Source organism: Festucalex cinctus, chromosome 17 (genome assembly GCF_051991245.1).
Source record: "Festucalex cinctus isolate MCC-2025b chromosome 17, RoL_Fcin_1.0, whole genome shotgun sequence".
Taxonomy (NCBI): Eukaryota; Metazoa; Chordata; class Actinopteri; order Syngnathiformes; family Syngnathidae; genus Festucalex; species Festucalex cinctus.
This window is the reverse complement of record NC_135427.1, coordinates 19,162,143-19,180,241: the sequence shown is the minus strand read 5'-3', so window position 1 is coordinate 19,180,241 and position 18,099 is coordinate 19,162,143. Positions and strand designations below refer to the sequence as shown.

The 18,099-nt window shown below is 42.5% G+C and overlaps 4 protein-coding genes across 4 annotated transcripts; 1 reads left to right on the top strand and 3 right to left on the bottom strand.

The window, feature by feature from the left end:
- Positions 1-1,405: 1,405 nt before the first annotated feature.
- LOC144005565 (uncharacterized) lies at positions 1,406-2,698 on the bottom strand. Its single transcript, XM_077503837.1, has 4 exons — positions 2,603-2,698; positions 2,479-2,529; positions 2,344-2,415; positions 1,406-2,161 (listed from the first exon to the last, which is right to left on the bottom strand). Exons 1-4 carry the CDS (start codon positions 2,655-2,657, stop codon positions 1,533-1,535), a joined length of 807 nt encoding a protein of 268 aa, XP_077359963.1. The 5' UTR covers positions 2,658-2,698; the 3' UTR covers positions 1,406-1,532.
- A 1,422-nt stretch (positions 2,699-4,120) lies between these two features.
- Positions 4,121-5,329, top strand: LOC144005044 (uncharacterized). Its single transcript, XM_077502907.1, has 3 exons — positions 4,121-4,260; positions 4,362-4,418; positions 4,856-5,329. The coding sequence occupies exons 1-3, from the start codon at positions 4,206-4,208 to the stop codon at positions 5,263-5,265; spliced, it is 522 nt and encodes a 173-aa protein (XP_077359033.1). The 5' UTR covers positions 4,121-4,205; the 3' UTR covers positions 5,266-5,329.
- Positions 5,330-6,630: 1,301 nt separating this feature from the next.
- Positions 6,631-8,573, bottom strand: LOC144005366 (uncharacterized). The gene is made up of 5 exons (XM_077503490.1): positions 8,433-8,573; positions 8,306-8,356; positions 8,168-8,242; positions 7,516-8,030; positions 6,631-6,765 (listed from the first exon to the last, which is right to left on the bottom strand). Exons 1-5 carry the CDS (start codon positions 8,485-8,487, stop codon positions 6,631-6,633), a joined length of 831 nt encoding a protein of 276 aa, XP_077359616.1. The 5' UTR covers positions 8,488-8,573.
- Positions 8,574-13,186: 4,613 nt separating this feature from the next.
- LOC144004991 (cysteine-rich venom protein TEL1-like) lies at positions 13,187-16,836 on the bottom strand. The gene is made up of 6 exons (XM_077502764.1): positions 16,657-16,836; positions 16,481-16,571; positions 14,439-14,581; positions 14,064-14,158; positions 13,729-13,811; positions 13,187-13,324 (listed from the first exon to the last, which is right to left on the bottom strand). Exons 1-6 carry the CDS (start codon positions 16,798-16,800, stop codon positions 13,302-13,304), a joined length of 579 nt encoding a protein of 192 aa, XP_077358890.1. The 5' UTR covers positions 16,801-16,836; the 3' UTR covers positions 13,187-13,301.
- Positions 16,837-18,099: the final 1,263 nt, after the last annotated feature.

Genomic DNA, 18,099 nt, shown 5'->3' with positions numbered 1-18,099 from the left:
TGTAACGTTTTTTGTCATCTAGAGTTTCATACTGCTGTTTTTCTGGTTTTACTTGTGTTTTTGTTCACTTCCGTCTCTTTTTCTATGCTCTCAAACTTTGTCCAGTTACTGTCAGTAAATATCCATCACAATATAAAAAAAAGTCTGATATAGACTCCACTGCAAAACAGAAAAACAAAAAACATTGATTTTAATTACTTTACTTGTGTTACAGTTATTTAATAATACATATAATACACAGTGCAAGTATGTGCGATATAAAACTGATATAAAGACAACCCCAAACAAATTTCCCAGAGGGAGCCATCCCAAAGGGATCAATAAATACAAGTCTAAGTCTAGTTCACAATTTCCTGTACGGGATCAGCATAGCCACAAAAAAAAACACACACAAAAAAAAAAAAAAAAACTTTACAAAACACAAAATTTTCTATAAGCAGGGTGTCAAACTCAGTCAAGTCAACTTTATTTATATAGTGCTTTCAAACCACAAGAAACACAAAAACAGCAATACAATACAATCTCCAGTCTGCCGGACCAGTATATTCATGGGTTATTAAGCTATAAATTTGAACTGTTTTTCTTTTAATGCAAATAATTACAAGTACATTCTGAGAATGTGGCACCCTCTAGTGAACTAATTCAGTAATTAAAAAGTTTTAGCGTACACCCCCCAACCAATATAACCATAGGCTGGAATAATGGCTAATTGCATTACACAGGTTACACCGTGCCTTACAGGAAGCTGACATCTTTCTGCTATGAATATCCAAATAATTTCAGTTAGCCTCTGGTGGCTGGGGCCTGCAGATGGTCATCGCAGAGTGCCACAATTCAGGCTCCAGCTCCTCGTCTTCCTCCGTGTTGGCTAGCCTGCTTCCTCTGCTAACCGCAGATTAGCCACTCTTGCTCAACACTCACATCTCCTCGCCAGGTTGCGCTTGCTCCAGATAATTGGTAGCAGGCCAGCAGTGACTCCACTTGTGTTTAGAACAGGAGTCTCAAACTCAGTTTAGGACAGGGCCTTTGCAGCCCACAAGATGTATTTCAGCCTGCTACTTGACAAGTTTCAGGTTTGTGCTGCTCCCATGGCTTTTTTTTTTTTTTTTTTGGCGCCACATCTTCACACTGGGTGGGCTGTACCTTACATGGTCATGACAACTTCTCTGAACAATTCTGAATAGAGCAAGTGGAAATAAAGTAAATCTTGTTTTTTTTTGTTTTTTTCCCCCCCAGAACCTGCCATGAAGACAATAAAAAGCCAATATCAAGAAACAGGCCAAAGCAATGCATTGACCACAGGGACAACCAATATGAATTGAATGCACAAGTAACTTCAGTTTGAGACCGCTGTTTTAAGTCTGTGGAGCACAGAATCTAGTTAAAAATAAAAACAGTACAAGTATGAAGTTTAAGAGTTTATTATGAGAACAGTTACAATATTGAAACTCCAAAGCTTTGCAGACAATGGGACACTTCATAACTAAACAGACAAGATCAGCCATAGAGTCACCACGGGCCAGTCGAGATTTCTACAAAACCATATCGTCCTGATAGTCACTCGTGTCACTTGGAAGCTCCGTCATGTTGTGGCCCGCGTGGTGGCCCTCCGTCATGTTGTGGCCCGCGTGGTGGCCCTCCGTCATGTTGTGTCCCTCCGTCATGTTGTGGCCCGCGTGGTGGCCCTCCGTCATGTTGTGGCCCCCGTGGTCGTCCTCCGTCATGTTGTGGCCCCCGTGGTCATCCTCCGTCATGTTGTGGCCCCCGTGGTCGTCCTCCGTCATATTGTGGCCCCCGGTCATATTGTGGCCCCCGGTCATATTGTGGCCCCAGTGGTCATCCTCCGTCATGTGGTCGCCCTCCGTCATGTTGTGGCCCCAGTGGTCGTCCTCCGTCATGTTGTGGCCCCCGTGGTCGCCCCCCGTCATGTTGTGGCCCCCGTGGTCACCCTCAGTCATGTTGTGGCCCCCGTGGTGGTTATATATGTTGGCATCGTTCTGGGCGCCCTTACTCATATGTCCTGCACTGTTGTCACTCATATTGTGATGACTGCCCAACTCATTCTGGAGCCCTTTGGTTTCATCCAGGCGTAAAACCTTCCCAAGGCTCAGCACGGCATCAAGTTCCACTTCTAAATCTTCAGTGACCAATAGGTCTGGGTCTGTTAGTCAAAAGGATACGACTTCACAGTGCCAAGCATTAAAATGAACTTTGAGGATGTTTAGCAGTATTTTTTTTATGATTGTATACTTTGTAGTAATATTTCTTTAGGTGTGCGCAGCGATATTTCTTAACTTAGAATGTAATGTGTATTTAAAAAAACAAAAAAACAAAAAAAATCACCTTGTTGCAGCAACCCATAGTCCAAAGAATTGAAAAGTTCATAAACGCCCTTCAGCCCTTCAGGAGGCACACCTGTTTTAAACAAAAATTAACATCAAACACTTATTTCATAACTAATGTTCTCACCTAGCTCACCTTTTTGAAGGCCTGCATCAGATTCAGCTGGTCCAAGTGGAAAACAAAGACCTGCAGACAGACAAACTAATTTTAGTACCCAAAGCATACTAAAAGAAAAAAATTCAGAAATCACGTTGATCACCTATATCCACTAAAACAACATGTGCCAGCACAACAACAAGCCAAACAGGAGCCATCACCTCAGTTAAAGTTTAATAAGAACTACCCAGAAGAGCTTTTATAGTAGGTGAACAGTGCCCACAGCTGCTGCTGATTGGCTCTAATTAGCATCTTAGCATCACCTGTACCATCTGTGCAACATTACTGCAACAACAAAAACAATGGGAAAAAAACAGTCAATCTCAGTTGATATGGTGGATTTAAAACTATATTATTATCAGTACTATTAAACAGCCTTTGACATATACACATTTTTGATAAATGTAATAGTAATGTGGGTCTCATCAAAGCATATAAGTCATTAAGTTATGTTGAGAAATTGTGATCTATTTCAAAACAAACTCAGCAGCAAAAATCTCATTTGTACTTCTATGCTTTTTTATTCACTTTTTCTCTCCCATAGCGAATACACACCCGTGCAGGCCATTGAAGTGACAGGGCGGCCATCTTACTCCTCCCATCCCACGAGCAGACTACTTGTATAAACTACGTACTTTGAAGACCCCCTTTTTCTTTTATCGCTCAGTTCCTTAGACCCCAATATTAGATTTGGCAGAGTAATCTTTTGTTGAATTACAGGTATAATTCTTGAATAAAAAATATACAAGTTCTTCCTGTAAACATCATTAAGCATATAATTTATACATGTATTTTTAAGGCAAGTTGTAAAATGTCTGAGGTCCTCATATGTTGAATAAATTTAAAACATCATAAATCATGCGGTTTCTACTAAGTACGGTCTCAAATGTTCTCCAATGTTGATGCTGTATGTATGGGGTATAGGCCACAGAGGAGGCGGGACTTCCAACTTCCTGGATTTCACACATCAGCTTTGTTTCCGATTCCCGTTTGCGACGTGTGGGCCGCGTCCCATTTCTTGCGCTTCCGCCTTTGTGCCCCTCGGTTGCGCATTCCCGTCGACGGGTGCGAGTGTGTAGTGTCTGCCTCAGTTGTCCGAAGCATTTCAGAGAGCTGAGATGCCCTGTGATGGGCGGGAGCGCGGGGTTGTGGGGGGGCAGGGGTGGGGGCGCAAGTGTTGGAACGCAGCCATCGGGGGCCGGAAACAACGCTGAGGTGTGAAACCCGGAAGTTGGAAGTCCGTGGCATCTTCCCCATAGGATCGTATGCCGAGAAACGTTTCTTGGGAGGAGTAATATGGCGGCTTAGCGGCTTCAAAATCTTGGCCTATCAGCTATCCATTAATATATGCAGATCAGTGTTTCGTCCTTGTCGCTGATTCTTCTTCTACTCTTTCCGTTAACTCCCTGTGGCTACGCTACAGCACCACTCCAGACTTGGCATATATATTGCACCCGTTAAACGTCCTCAGCGTCTTTTGGACACTCGCATGTGTAGAAATGTTTCTGTCTGTACAAAATGTTTTGAGGAATGAAGCCGGCTTTACTTCTGTGTGAACAGGGCCTTCATTTTTTTTAATGGTATGTTGCAGTGGTATACCTGTTGCTAAATAGTAGAATTAGAGTCAATTAGAAGCAGCTGTGGTCACTTGCCACTCGCTATAAAAACTTGTGTTCTTTGTTTTCTTCACAATTGTTACTGAAGCAATGGCTGCTGTTTGGCTTTTGGTTGTGTTGGCTCAAGGGCTTTTGATGGACACAGGTAGGGGTTTTTTTCTTTGCTTTTTTTTTTTTTTTTTTTTTTTTTTTTCCCCTCCCTCTTCTCCTTCTCCTTCAAAGACTGAAATATGTTTATTCCTGCAGGTCTTTGTGTTCCTGTTGAAGTTAAACAAGATGAGTCCAATGCACACCTTAAACAAGGTATGGCAAGTCAAAACATAATTTGAGTAATTTAGTCATGGTGATTTAAAAACTTGATTTGCTACAGATGTAAATGCCAATGATTCACTTGCAGCTTTTGAATTTGTACTGTCTTTGGATTCAGTGTTATAACTACAAAATAATGGTGATGATTCTGGGCTTTATTTTCACGTGGATAACAATTTTTGCAAGGTCTTTTTGAAGCAAATCTAGCCACAATAGTCTAAAGTAATGTACATTTCTTGAATGCAGAGATGGGGAAATCCATGTCCAGAAAGCTTTGACTTAACCATAGAAGCTTTATCTGCCAGTAGCTGGCATAGATTTAAGATGACAGTTTTTTGTTTTTTTTTTTAAATCACTGCTCTAGTTTTTGCATGTTAGTGTTATATTACTTTGATTTGATTGGCAACTAATGTGGACTGTTTTGTGTGAAGCTAAAGTGGAACTTGATGACCAAGCAAGCCACAACGTGAGCAACATCCAGCACCAGAATGTCATCTTCATCCAACTGAACAATTCCTTGAGCCAACAGCAGAGCTACAACATGAGCAACACCCAACAGGAGAGCTACAACATTAGCAACAATCCAGCAGCTCCAGTGGAACCTGACCGAGCAAGCCACAATGTGAGCAACACCCAGCAGCAGTATGTCATCTTCAACCAGCTGAACAATTCCTTTAGCCAACCACAGCAGAGCTACAACATGAGCAATGTCCTCAGCCAACAAAGCCACAACAAGAGCAACACTCACCAGAGTGAGATTCAACCACTGACCAGCAGCTCCCACAATGACAAAATGGATGATGTGGGCTCTCCAGAGGCAGAGTTTGTTGTAAATGTTTGATTTGTGCAGTTTGTTCATAGCTGCAATGTAGCTGTCTGGATAATAAAGAAATGAAATTCATAAACTTTTGACTGCAACCCACAATGATTAAGGCTGTCAAAGTAGACAACTGATTTGAATCCTTTCAGGCAGGTTTTTTTTTTTTTTTTATAATAAGTACTGTATTGGGTGCAAATTCCTCTACTGGCCAGACAGAAGCCCAGAGAAAAGCCTTTCATGTTTTAATCTGAAATGTTGGCAAATTCAGCAACACGATCAGTAGGGATGTAACGATATCCAAACATATCGTGGGGCTGTTGGTGATATTCAATTAAAAATAAATAAAACCAAATATTGCATTATTGTAAGAGCTCATACTAAAAAACGAAGTACAACATTGTGCTTTTGTACATAACAGCTATGTATATAAACCACCTACAATCTCTAATGTTGAGGCACTTGCTAATGCAAGCACACATTGATCGCTCTACAAGCAAATTAAGTTCCCCTTCATCTGACAATTAGGATAGATTTTAAACAGAAGGCCAAAACATCCTTAATGGAAATTAAATTGCACTAAAACTAGCCACTTGAGGGTGCTAGACCTGCACAAATGGAAATCAACCTGACTTTTTTTTTTTTTTTTTAAATGTCCGGCGACGATATGGTGGCAGTTTTAATATCACAATATTGTCCTTATCGTGACATCCCTAATGATCAGCCTGGGCCTGATTTACTGAATGTCTTCTTGGCCAACTGTAACAAATGTTTGTCAACATAATTTGATTTTTTTTTTTTGATAAAATGTAAAAGTATTCAATAAAATGCATAAAGAAACACATAGCCCTGCTTTAGTATTAATGAACAGAAATATCTGAAACAAGATGTTACATTTTATAAAAAAATAAATACTTGGATAAAAACAGAATGCAAGAGCAGCAATAGGATGAGTCAAAACAATATCTATAGAAATATTTGACATAAGCCTCTGTCTCTATCACTCTTTCCCCCTCTCACAGGAATTAACCCTGGATGCAGAGCACATTTCAAGGCAAGCCGCAATGTCGGGTGGACATTTGACTCCGCCCACACAAAGTTTCAACCTCTTTCTTTCAAGTGCACTATATGCAGCCCACTATATGACATCCAAGTCACAACCTTTGAGGTGCTCCCACAGGTTTCACTGTCATTGCACTTTTGGGCTACCATAACTCAGGGTAGTGACAGCTTCCCATTTATTTCTCAGACATCAAGTGGAAGGAAAAATGCATCCCTATCCCACACAACCATAAAGAAAAGCAGCACAATGGAATAAATATTTAGTTAAAATGTTTATTGCAGGAACAGTTTCATGAACATTTGAGCTTTTGAGACAACGGGTTTATGTCATACATCAACCACCAGACTAGCCATAGGGTCGTCACGTGCCATTCGATCTTCCTGAAAACCCATCACATCATTCTGGAGGCTGTGGCTGAAGGCATCATTCTGGTAGTCGCCCATGTTGGGGCTGGCGTGGTCCTCCGTCATGTTGGGGCTGGCGTGGTCCTCCGTCATGTTGGGGCTGGCGTGGTCCTCCGTCATGTTGGGGCTGGCGTGGTCCTCCGTCATGTTGGGGCTGGCGTGGTCCTCCGTCATGTTGGGGCTGGCGTGGTCCTCCGTCATGTTGGGGCTGGCGTGGTCCTCCGTCATGTTGGGGCTGGCGTGGTCCTCCGTCATGTTGGGGCTGGCGTGGTCCTCCGTCATGTTGGGGCTGGCGTGGTCCTCCGTCATGTTGGGGCTGGCGTGGTCCTCCGTCATGTTGGGGCTGGCGTGGTCCTCCGTCATGTTGGGGCTGGCGTGGTCCTCCGTCATGTTGGGGCTGGCGTGGTCCTCCGTCATGTTGGGGCTGGCGTGGTCCTCCGTCATGTTGGGGCTGGCGTGGTCCTCCGTCATGTTGGGGCTGGCGTGGTCCTCCGTCATGTTGGGGCTGGCGTGGTCCTCCGTCATGTTGGGGCTGGCGTGGTCCTCCGTCATGTTGGGGCTGGCGTGGTCCTCCGTCATGTTGGGGCTGGCGTGGTCCTCCGTCATGTTGGGGCTGGCGTGGTCCTCCGTCATGTTGGGGCTGGCGTGGTCCTCCGTCATGTTGGGGCTGGCGTGGTCCTCCGTCATGTTGGGGCTGGCGTGGTCCTCCGTCATGTTGGGGCTGGCGTGGTCCTCCGTCATGTTGGGGCTGGCGTGGTCCTCCGTCATGTTGGGGCTGGCGTGGTCCTCCGTCATGTTGGGGCTGGCGTGGTCCTCCGTCATGTTGGGGCTGGCGTGGTCCTCCGTCATGTTGGGGCTGGCGTGGTCCTCCGTCATGTTGGGGCTGGCGTGGTCCTCCGTCATGTTGGGGCTGGCGTGGTCCTCCGTCATGTTGGGGCTGGCGTGGTCCTCCGTCATGTTGGGGCTGGCGTGGTCCTCCGTCATGTTGGGGCTGGCGTGGTCCTCCGTCATGTTGCCGCTGGCGTGGTCCTCCGTCATGTTGCCGCTGGCGTGGTCCTCCGTCATGTTGCCGCTGGCGTGGTCCTCCGTCATGTTGCCGCTGGCGTGGTCCTCCGTCATGTTGCCGCTGGCGTGGTCCTCCGTCATGTTGCCGCTGGCGTGGTCCTCCGTCATGTTGCCGCTGGCGTGGTCCTCCGTCATGTTGCCGCTGGCGTGGTCCTCCGTCATGTTGCCGCTGGCGTGGTCCTCCGTCATGTTGCCGCTGGCGTGGTCCTCCGTCATGTTGCCGCTGGCGTGGTCCTCCGTCATGTTGCCGCTGGCGTCTGTTGGTGAAAAGGATACCACTTTATCAAGTGCCAAGCATGAAAATTAACTTAAATGATATAAGGCGGTCTTTCCAGTAATATTCTTCTGAACCTTAATCACTCAACAGAACTGAAGCCACCCTATTTTTCCTCACCTTGGCGCATCAACACAGAGTCCAAAGATTTGAGAAGGTCATAAAACCGCTTCAGCGAAACATCAGGAGACGCACCTGTTTTAAACAAAAGTTAACATCAAACACTTATTTCATACATAACATTCTCACCTCGCTCACCTTTTTGAAGGCCTGCATCAGATTCAGCTGGTCCAGGTGGAAAACAAAAGCCTGCAGACACACAAACTCACTTCCATACACAAACCACACTGAAACAAAAACTAAACAACAAAATCTTGTTGCTTACCTATATCCATTAAAACAGCATGAGCCAGCACAACAACAAGCCAAACAGGAGCCATGACTTCAGTAATGGTTGAATGAGGATGACACGGATGAGCTTTTATAGTAGGTGACAAGTGCCCACAGCTGGTGCTGATTGGCTGCAATTAGCATCACCTGTACTACCTGTGCAACATTGCTGCAACAAAAAAATGGGAAGAAAAAGTCAACCTCAATATGGATTTAAAAACCATAATGAGTACTGTGTGTGGCTTTGAATTTAAGACAATGTTCAATGTAATTTTTTTTTTTGGATACTGCGTTTGATTAAAAATAAAAAGGGGGGGGGGGGGGGGGAGCCCGATCTGGCCCACAAACATCACTTTATGTGGCCCACCTAAGCAAATTATGTGCATCGACTTGTGTTTTTTGCTTTATTTTTGGTTCCCAATCCCCGGTTTAAAATAAATGAGATATTTAACACCAAGAGTTGTTTTTTTTTTTACTTTAATCTTTATTGAAATCTTTTACAATTTACAATATCACACGTGCAGAAAGTAACATTTTCACACAAACTGAAAAAAACGAAAACAAAAACAGAGGCAAAACAAACAAAAAAAAGCAATCAACAGTGACATATGGGCCTCACATCATTTTATAATGCACATTCAAGGTCTTCTTTCTTTTCTCCACATTTGTGGTGTCTCTTATATTCAAACCATACTTCCCATCTTGATTCAAACTTCCCTTCCTGAACCCTCAGAAGTGAATCTTTCTATTTCAAATAATTCTTCCACTACTCCCAGCCACTGCTTCTCCGTTGGGGGGGTCAACTTTGACCATTCACTCGTTTTGGCTTTTTTTGCTGGGTGCCAGTAGCACTTTAATCAGGTACATGTCTCTGCCTTGTACAGTTTCATGGTCGAGATTACCTAAATACATCACCAAGCCGGTGTTAGGCACTTCATAACCAATTATCATCTTTAATTCTCTCCAAACTTCATCCCAGTATCCATTCAACTTTTGACATTTGTGGTGTCCAAACTACGGCCCCGGGGCCATTTGCGGCCCGCCGTCCATTTTTCAGTGGCCCACGACATATGCTAAAAATGGCATTTTACTCAGTTCAAATAAAATAAAAACAAAAATGTTTGGAGATGGTCAAAGTAAGACGGGAGGGTGTCGAAAACCACAGGTGCTATTAAAGGTTATTTTAGTTAACTAAAACTCACGAAATAAACTAAAATTCAAAAAAGTATTTCGTTAACGAAATAAAATAAAAACGAAAATGCTTTTTAAAAAACGAAAACTAACTGAAATGACATTTTATGTTTACAAAACTAACTAAAACTATAAATATAGCAAAAATGTCATTCGTTTTTTAAATATTGCGCACAAGTAATACACATTAAAAAACTAATACTAATACTAAAGCTAATACTAATATTGAAACTAACTAAAACTAAACTAAAACTGATAAAACAGGACCCTGAAAACTAATAAAAACTAACTAAAATGAAAAATTCCAAAACTATAACAACACTACTGCCATTTTACAAATACAATGGTTTATATACTGTAGCATTTTTTTTTAAATATGCAAAAGCACAGATAAATTATTTGTACAATTTTTAGGACAAATCACAATTTCTCTTCATAACATTAGGTAGCCCCTGCGTCCTTCTGATTTTCTGGATGTGGCCCTTAAATGAAAAAGTTTGGAAACCCCTGCTATATGTGTTTGGCCTCCCGCCCCTTCCTGTCCACATATCCGCCAACATTCTTTCTGTTGAGGATTATACCTCCCTGTTACCTCTGGTTTTATGAAAAATTGTATTGTGTTTTTGCACCCAAATTCTCTCCATAATCTCATAATCACAGTTGTCGATTGTTGTATCTTGCAGATATTGGACCATTCGTCTTCTGTTATTCCGACACAGCTTTCTAATTCAAACCTGTCTTTTATATTTTTAAAACTTTGCATGTTCCCCTTTTCTACTATTGTGCATATTGCAGTGACACCTCTCATTTCCCATCTCTTGAAGCAATAATCTTTTCCTGGCAGAAAGTTGCTATCATATGTCAGCCACCTTAAAATGTTCACCTCTTTTTCTAATTTGTATTTCTTCACTATTGCATTCCACGAATTTAAGGTGAATTTTGTAATTGGATCTATCAAGCTCTCCTTTCTCTTAAAAAGTCCCCTAACAGTGCTTGAATCTGGTAACCTTCCCCCTTCATTTCGATATCTTTCCATTTGGCTATTTAATTTCCATTGCACCAACATTCACCAACAGTTTTGACTGGCCTCTTATTCCAAAATGAAAGATTCATTAGTTGTTTTGTTGTGTACAGTAAATGTAATATGAGGCAATCATACATTTTTTGGTGCGACACAATCATAATGGCTCTTTGAAGAAAACCAAACGACAATGTGGCTCGTGACAAAAACACGTCTACACTGTTTGTGTGCTGTGATTGGCTGGTGACCAATCCAGGGTGTATCTCACCGCCTCTCGCCAAAGGTCAACTGGGATAGGCAATAGCTCATCTGTACCCCTAATAAAGACACACTTTGTAGAAAACAGATGGTTTGATTATGAATTTTACACGTTCCTCTGCCATCTTTCTGCTATGTTTACCTGAAGGAGAAGAAATCCACCAACAGTTAGCTTCTGATGGTGCTTGCAGATAGTGTCGGACCCAATGAGTCGACTGCCGCTTACTGTCCACATCTGGGGCTTGCAAGTGATCGTTGCTGAGTCCTGCGATTCGGGCTCATGCTAGCTTTTGCCAGCTTCTCCCGCTAGCCACTTTTGTTAGCTGCTCCAGCTAGTTCTTGCTAGCCACTCTTACTCGCCGCTCATGCTAGGTCCTGCTTACCGGGTTGCTCACTCTAGCCATATATCCATCCATCCATACTACCAATTATCCGGGGTCTAGTCACTGGGGCGGCAGCTTTAGGACGGAAGCCCAGACTTCCCTCTCCCTAGCCACTTCGACCATCTTCTCCGGCAGGATCCCAAGGCGATCCCAGGCCAGCCGAGAGACAGTGTGTCCTGGGTCAAACTCGGATTCATTCCCAGTGAGGATTGGACTCCGCCAAGGCTGCCCTTTGTCACGGATTCTGTTAATAACTTTTATGGACAGAATTTGTAGGCACAGTCGAAGTGTTGAGGGGATCCGGTTTGGTGGCCTCAGCATTGCATCTCTGCTTTTTGCAGATGATGTAGTGCTGTTGGCTTCATCAAGCCGTGATCACCAACTCTCACTAGAATGGTTCGCAGCAGTGTGTAGCGGTTGAGATGAGGATCAGCACCTCCAAATCCGAGACCTTGGTCCTCAATTGGAAAAGGGTGGTGTGCTCTCTCCGGGTTGGGATGAGATCATGCCCCAAATGGAGGAGTTCAAGTATCTTGGGGTCTTGTTCACAAGTGAGGGCAGGAGCGAGTAGGAGATCGACAGGCGAATCGGTGCAGCGTCTGCAGTGATGTGGACTCTGTATCGGTCCGTTGAGGTGAACAAGGAGCTGAACCAAAAGGCAAAGCTTTCGATTTACCGGTCGATCTACGTTCCTGCCGTCACCTATGGTCATGAGCTTTGACCGAAAGAAGATCATGGATACAAGTGGCCAAATTGAGTTTCCTCCCGCAGGGTGTCCGGGCTCTCCCTTAGAGGTGAGAAGCTCGGTCATCCGAGATGGACTCAGGCCGCTGCTCCTCTGCGTTGAGAGGAGCCAACTGAGGTGGCTCGGGCATCTGGTTCGGATGCCTCCTGGAGGCCTCCCTGGAGAGATGTTCCAGGCATGTCCCACTGGCGGGAGGCCCCGGGGATGACCCAGGACATGCTGGAGAGACTATGGCTCTCAGCTGGCCTGGGGCCGCCTTGGGATCCTGCCGGAAGAGCTGGTCAAAGTGGCTAGGGAGAGGGAAGTCTGGGCTTCTCAAGTTCCTGGATTGACTGGCAACCAGTTCAGGTTGTACCCTGCCTACAGCCCGAAGCCAGCTGGGATAGGCTCCAGCACCCCCATGAGGAATAAGCGGTTAAGAAAAAGGATGGACTTCAAATTTACCTATGTACGGAGGTAAATGCAGCTTAGTTGTGAAAATATCAACTGGAGTATCACTTATAGAAGTTAGGCCTATTGGATGTTTTAAACGATAACCTCTGACCAGACATGGACAGTACTCAAGTGTATACTACTTCTAACTTGGATGTTTTGAGAAAAAAAAATAAAATAAAAAACACAGCTTAGAGTAGCTGATTTGTGTACTTCAGTAACATTGAATTATGTATTATAAAAACAAGTTTTTACTGTAAGTCTAAAAATGCTATTTTAACCTGAACCATCATACCCTAGATTAGTTTCTTGCAAAATATGTAATTTTACAATCATGCATGCTTTGCAAACAGTAAATCAGGCACCAATGCTTTCATTACTTATTGTACTGAAGTTTCAAAAAAAAAAAAAAAAAAATCCAACTTATAACTTCCTATTAATCACAGTGACTTTACACAGGCTTTTAATAAGGACAATATTTTGTGATAACCCACTTGAATAGACAATGTGAATAGTCAACCAGCCCAGACACCGCTAATGTTCTTATGCACTTAACCCTGTAGGATATTTTGCCTATTAAATGTAGTTAATTATCAAAACAAATTGTAGCTTAAGTTACATTGATATGACATTGCTGTTGTTACAAATGAATCACAGCTGCAGAGGAGAAACTGGAGCAAATCTACAAGGTAGTAAAAAACTCACAATGACTGCACATGCTAATTGAAAGATTTTATTTCAATGCGACATTTCAGTCCGAGTCTTTGAGATAATCTGAGATGAACACTTGCAGGAGGCACCATTGCTGCTTCTTCAGCTCAGGACAGTTGCTTGTCAGTGTTGCTTTTTTAGCTTAGCTATGGGGGGGGGGGGGTGAGAGCAGAATATTAATAGAGGGAATAGAGAGAGAGAGAGAGAGAAAAAAAAAAGCACTTAATTTTTTAAAGAAAGCTAGATATTACATCATGGATTTCATCTATTGCGAAATTTGGAACATGACCCAAGGGATTGCTCGATACCTGTACCGAAACTATTTCATCTTAATATACTTTGTGTGAAATTTTGGGCCTGTTGAGTTTAACAAAGCCATTATTCTATTGTATGAATGGCAACATAAAGGTACCTTCTTCCATCTAGTGGAAGGTCATTTAATTGTTCTCCCTAACACCATGTTGCTGGCATAGATTAACATAGCAAATAAATTTGGGATCAATTCATTAAAACTGTATAGTTTCCAGCAGCACAGGTGGATTCTACTTACTGCACAGTTTATTGTCACAGGCTTTGCGGCAGTCACCACAGGTGGATCCGGACTTGTAGGGGGGAGAATACTGGTAATTTCCACTAAAATATAGGTCACAACAATTATTTATTGCATAATGACTCATTTATTGAATCCTCCTAGCCTCAACCAAAATATGTAAGAGAGGGAAAAAAAAATAAGGTTCTATTACATACTTCCAAATAAATTGCCCATTTTTTTTTTTCAATCCTTATTTAAATCTGAGCCATTTTATTATCAGTACTACTATTAGTAATATTAAAATGAATCTAAACTTTTTTTTTTGTATTAATTTGAGGCATTCATGTACTTACGGTGGGCAGTAGTGGCAGACGTAGAAATACTTGTAGCGGGACTTGGGGCAGTGGGCCATAGCACAGCCAATCTGGTTGGAGCGGGACCAAACAACCTAGAAAAGGGAGAAATAATTTTAGATTAAAAACCAAGACACATCTAATGAGCTGACATTATTCAACTTCCACTTGTTGATAGTTGTACACCTGCTCAACATCGGTTGCTAAGTACTTTCTTGATGCTGTACGAAATTATGGAGTAAAGAATGCACTGCTGGGATTTGAACCCAGTATCTCCAGTTTACTAGACAGGCACTTTAACCAGCTAAGCCACAGTGCCACACGGTACCCATTCGTCCCCACTAATAAAGTGACCTGTACGTTCTGTTCTTGTACCTGTGTGAAATGTCCAACAACTCCTTTGTTGACAGAGCCCACTCCGTAGCGCCAGTTCTTCACCTCGTCATACCACGCCTGGATGGCGTTGCTCCAGCTGTTTTTGAAGCTGGCCATGTACAAGTTTTCACCGCAACCGCTAGCTAGAGCACAAAAACAATTTCATCTTTATTTTTTTTGCAGCCAAATTGACTCATTATCATTCATAACTGTCATTCGACTTCAGATGATACATGGAAATAGGTGAGAGCTTGCTGAAAGGGTGACATTTAGGCCAACATTAGCATAAACGTTGCGCTTCAGCTTGCATGATTCAGTTCGCAAACAGGTCGTGTACTTTTTCACAAATCTTTATGATTTCTGAGAGGTTGCATGGACAACTCCATAAGATAAATTACAAAAATTTAAATATTTATTCTACTACTGTTTACTGAAAAGACTAAATGTTGGTTGTAATAAACACCAGTGGGTTTCTTAGAGGCTAAATGACATGACAGGGTGGACAACAATTTCAGGGGACAGAAGCCAAATGGACCCTTTGCTACCTTTAACTGTCATTAGAGTTCAGATGATAAATGGATACGCAGTGTGAGGTTGCTGAAACGGTTGACATTTTGGCTAACGCTAGCATAAACATTGTTGCGCTTCAGCTAGCATGACTCAGTTCGCAAACAGGTCGTGTACTTTTTCACAAATCTTTATGATTTCTGAGAGGTTGCGTGGACAACTCCATAAGATAAAAAGTACAAAAAATTAAATATTTATTCTACTACTGTTTACTGAAAAGACTAAATGTTGGTTGTAATAAACACCAGTGGGTTTCTTAGAGGCTAAATGACATGACAGGGTGGACAACAATTTCAGGGGACAGAAGCCAAATGGACCCTTTGCTACCTTTAACTGTCATTAGAGTTCAGATGATAAATGGAAACGCAGTGTGAGGTTGCTGAAAGGGTTGACATTTTGGCTAACGCTAGCATAAACATTGTTGCGCTTCAGCTAGCATGACTCAGTTAGCAAACTGGCTGTGTACGTTTTCACAAATTTTTCTCATTTCTGAAATTGTTTTTATATGAATTCGTATTCCACTATGAGAGTGGTCAACTACATACGATATGAAAATTACAAAAAAAAAAAAAAAAAAAAAAAAAAAAGTAAATATTCTGCTACTACTGTTTACTGGGGCTGGGTATTGCCGCCAACCTCACAATACATGATCTTCAAGGAGATACGTAGCCCGATATTTTACTTTCATTTTATAATGACAGTAATATGTATACCTAAAGGATACGTTTATTATGCTGGATGACAAAATGTTTTTGTTCGTAGCTCTTCTGGTTTACCACCTAGCGGCATGCCTGGTCTAAATGTGTACGCACTTAAGAGCAGGGAGCAGTTTTCACAGACACACCGGGAAAATTTATTAATAGGCATGAGCCTAATACAGCTCTAAAATGTGCTTATTTGAAATATTTAGGGAAATAAAAACTGCCTTTTTCAAGACACATTTTATTTCCTTTTTTTTTTTAAACAAAATATAGGAAAATTGGTACATTGAGACACGTGCCATGTTAAGTTTATAAGTAAATGTTAGTCTTCCTCTGCTTTAATTTTTCTTAGCAAGAGAGTGTCCAATCACTGGTGAGCTATTTTTGCATTAATTGAAGGCACTTAACTTCAAAGACGCTGCTGGTTTTTATTTTTTTGGTACAATGCAAGCTGCAAAGGCAAACGTTAACTGTCTATTTAAAGTTAACGAGCAATATCGATTCTGACGCCTGCGTATCGATACGTGTATTGCAATGAGGCCCGCAACGATATATTGCCATATCAATTTTTTAAGCACACCCCTATTGTTCACCGAGGGGGAGGGAGGAGAAGAAAAAAAATAAAATAAAAAATGTTGGTTGTAATGAAAACGGTAGCGAGTTTGGCTTAGTGACAGGGTGGACATCAATTTCAGGGTCAGGAAAAAAAAGAAAAAAAAAAGGGAAGGCTGTCCAGCAACGGCATATGTGGATGCTGGCTAATAAGCAACTTACTACTGATCTTCCTGGACCTGCTCGGGCTGTGCTTCATGGAGCAGGTTTTGGCCCACTTCCGAGCATTGGCTGCCGCTTCTCTGTTCCAACTCTATTGGAGGAGCAATACATACACTTGGATTCACTGCCTTCATTGCGATATGGATGATCAATACTTTTTTGAGACGGTAGTTTACCATTTTCAGCATGTTGCGTGCAGTCGGCTTGACTTTCCTCCGCAGGGTGTTGTGTTTGTCCACAATCTCATTTCGTTCCAAGGACGTGGTCAGGACTGTGAAGAGGCCCAAAAGGCACAGTAAGGTGAAAAGGAAGGAGTTCATTGCTATAACCTGGCGCGACACCCTCGTAGGGGCCACCATTTGATTTATATATGCCGAGGCTGTAGATCATTATGTGATTGAACACAGCTGTTATCATTTGTGTTCTGTATGGCTATTGGGTATTGTAGTACTCTAGGCTCCTCCTACCGGACGTAGCTTCCAAGTAGTACAAGCATGCTGTAATGCCATGAATTGGGGGGGGGGGGGCCTTTGGGTGCGTGTAATACAATTTTTGTTGCCTTTCAATTCTAAATTCCAACATAAAAAAAAAAAAAGAAGATTATTTATTATTACTCTACGCCGCTTTAGTTGGTTGCAACTCCTGCAAGATCCTCACAGATTAGATGATGTCACATCACTAAACGAGACTTGCCGGCGATTGACTGACAAGTGAGGCCGCTCATTCGTAGGGATATAACTATATTCAAACGTCATGATACGATATTATCACGATATTGTGGGGGGGGGGGGGGGGGCATGGGGATATTAAAAAAGATAACAATATTGTAAAAAAAAAAAAAAAAGAGTTCATATTAAAAAAAAGCACAATATTGTGCTTTTGTCCATAACAGCAATGCATATAAACCACCTACAACATCTAATAACAATATTGAGGCACTTACTTGCTAATGCAACCACACATTGATTGCTTTACAAGCAAATTAGGTTCTCCTTCATCTGACAATTAGGATAGGTTTTAAACATAGAAGGCCAAAACATCCCTAATGAAAATTAAATTGCACCAATAAACTAGCCACTAGAGGGTGCTACAACTGCACAAATGGAAATCAACCTGACTTTTTTAACAGATTTAACAGATCCTTTTAAATATTGTGAACATGACGACTACGATATTGTGGCAGTTTTAATATCACGATATTGCCCTTATCGTGACATCCCTACTCATTCGAACTCGAAGACAGGCCGTGACTGCGCCTGCTGTTCAGTGGCGCTCCTGCCATTAGGCGAATTAGGCAGGTGCTCGGGGCGCTCGTGAGCAAAAAGGGCGACAGGGAGGGGAGAAGTTTTTTGTTTTGTTTTGATTTTGTTTTTGTTTTTTTAAATTATCCTTTATTAGCCACATAACTTGCGCCTTTATGTTTCAAGTAAAGCATGGCGTACCAGACAACCACATTACTCCTTTCAAGTTTGGCTTTGATTGACAGTTAAGGCTAGCCAATGACAATCGGGATCTCGGGGAAACGCGTGCTCCGGAGATGCACGTTAGCCAAATCTACTTTTAGGGCGCCGCCGGCCCAAAGACTGAAGTGAGCATGTCATGCCCCTTTAATGGGAGCC

Excerpts from the sequence above, each read along its gene's own strand:
- LOC144005565 (XM_077503837.1), bottom strand. The coding sequence starts at position 2,657 with ATGGCTCCTGTTTGGCTTGTTGTTGTGCTGGCACATGTTGTTTTAGTG. Across the intron at positions 2,530-2,602 it reads TGTTGTTTTAGTGGATATAG|GTCTTTGTTTTCCACTTGGA; the intron begins GTGATCAACGTG and ends GTCTGTCTGCAG. Across the intron at positions 2,416-2,478 it reads TGATGCAGGCCTTCAAAAAG|GTGTGCCTCCTGAAGGGCTG; the intron begins GTGAGCTAGGTG and ends TGTTTAAAACAG.
- LOC144005044 (XM_077502907.1), top strand. The coding sequence starts at position 4,206 with ATGGCTGCTGTTTGGCTTTTGGTTGTGTTGGCTCAAGGGCTTTTGATG. Across the intron at positions 4,261-4,361 it reads AGGGCTTTTGATGGACACAG|GTCTTTGTGTTCCTGTTGAA; the intron begins GTAGGGGTTTTT and ends TTATTCCTGCAG. Across the intron at positions 4,419-4,855 it reads CAATGCACACCTTAAACAAG|CTAAAGTGGAACTTGATGAC; the intron begins GTATGGCAAGTC and ends TTTTGTGTGAAG.
- LOC144005366 (XM_077503490.1), bottom strand. The coding sequence starts at position 8,487 with ATGGCTCCTGTTTGGCTTGTTGTTGTGCTGGCTCATGCTGTTTTAATG. Across the intron at positions 8,357-8,432 it reads TGCTGTTTTAATGGATATAG|GCTTTTGTTTTCCACCTGGA; the intron begins GTAAGCAACAAG and ends GTGTGTCTGCAG. Across the intron at positions 8,031-8,167 it reads CTCTGTGTTGATGCGCCAAG|ACGCCAGCGGCAACATGACG; the intron begins GTGAGGAAAAAT and ends TTTCACCAACAG.
- LOC144004991 (XM_077502764.1), bottom strand. The coding sequence starts at position 16,800 with ATGAACTCCTTCCTTTTCACCTTACTGTGCCTTTTGGGCCTCTTCACA. Across the intron at positions 14,159-14,438 it reads TTGTTGGACATTTCACACAG|GTTGTTTGGTCCCGCTCCAA; the intron begins GTACAAGAACAG and ends TCCCTTTTCTAG. Across the intron at positions 13,325-13,728 it reads CTGTGACAATAAACTGTGCA|CTAAGCTAAAAAAGCAACAC; the intron begins GTAAGTAGAATC and ends CCCCCCCCATAG.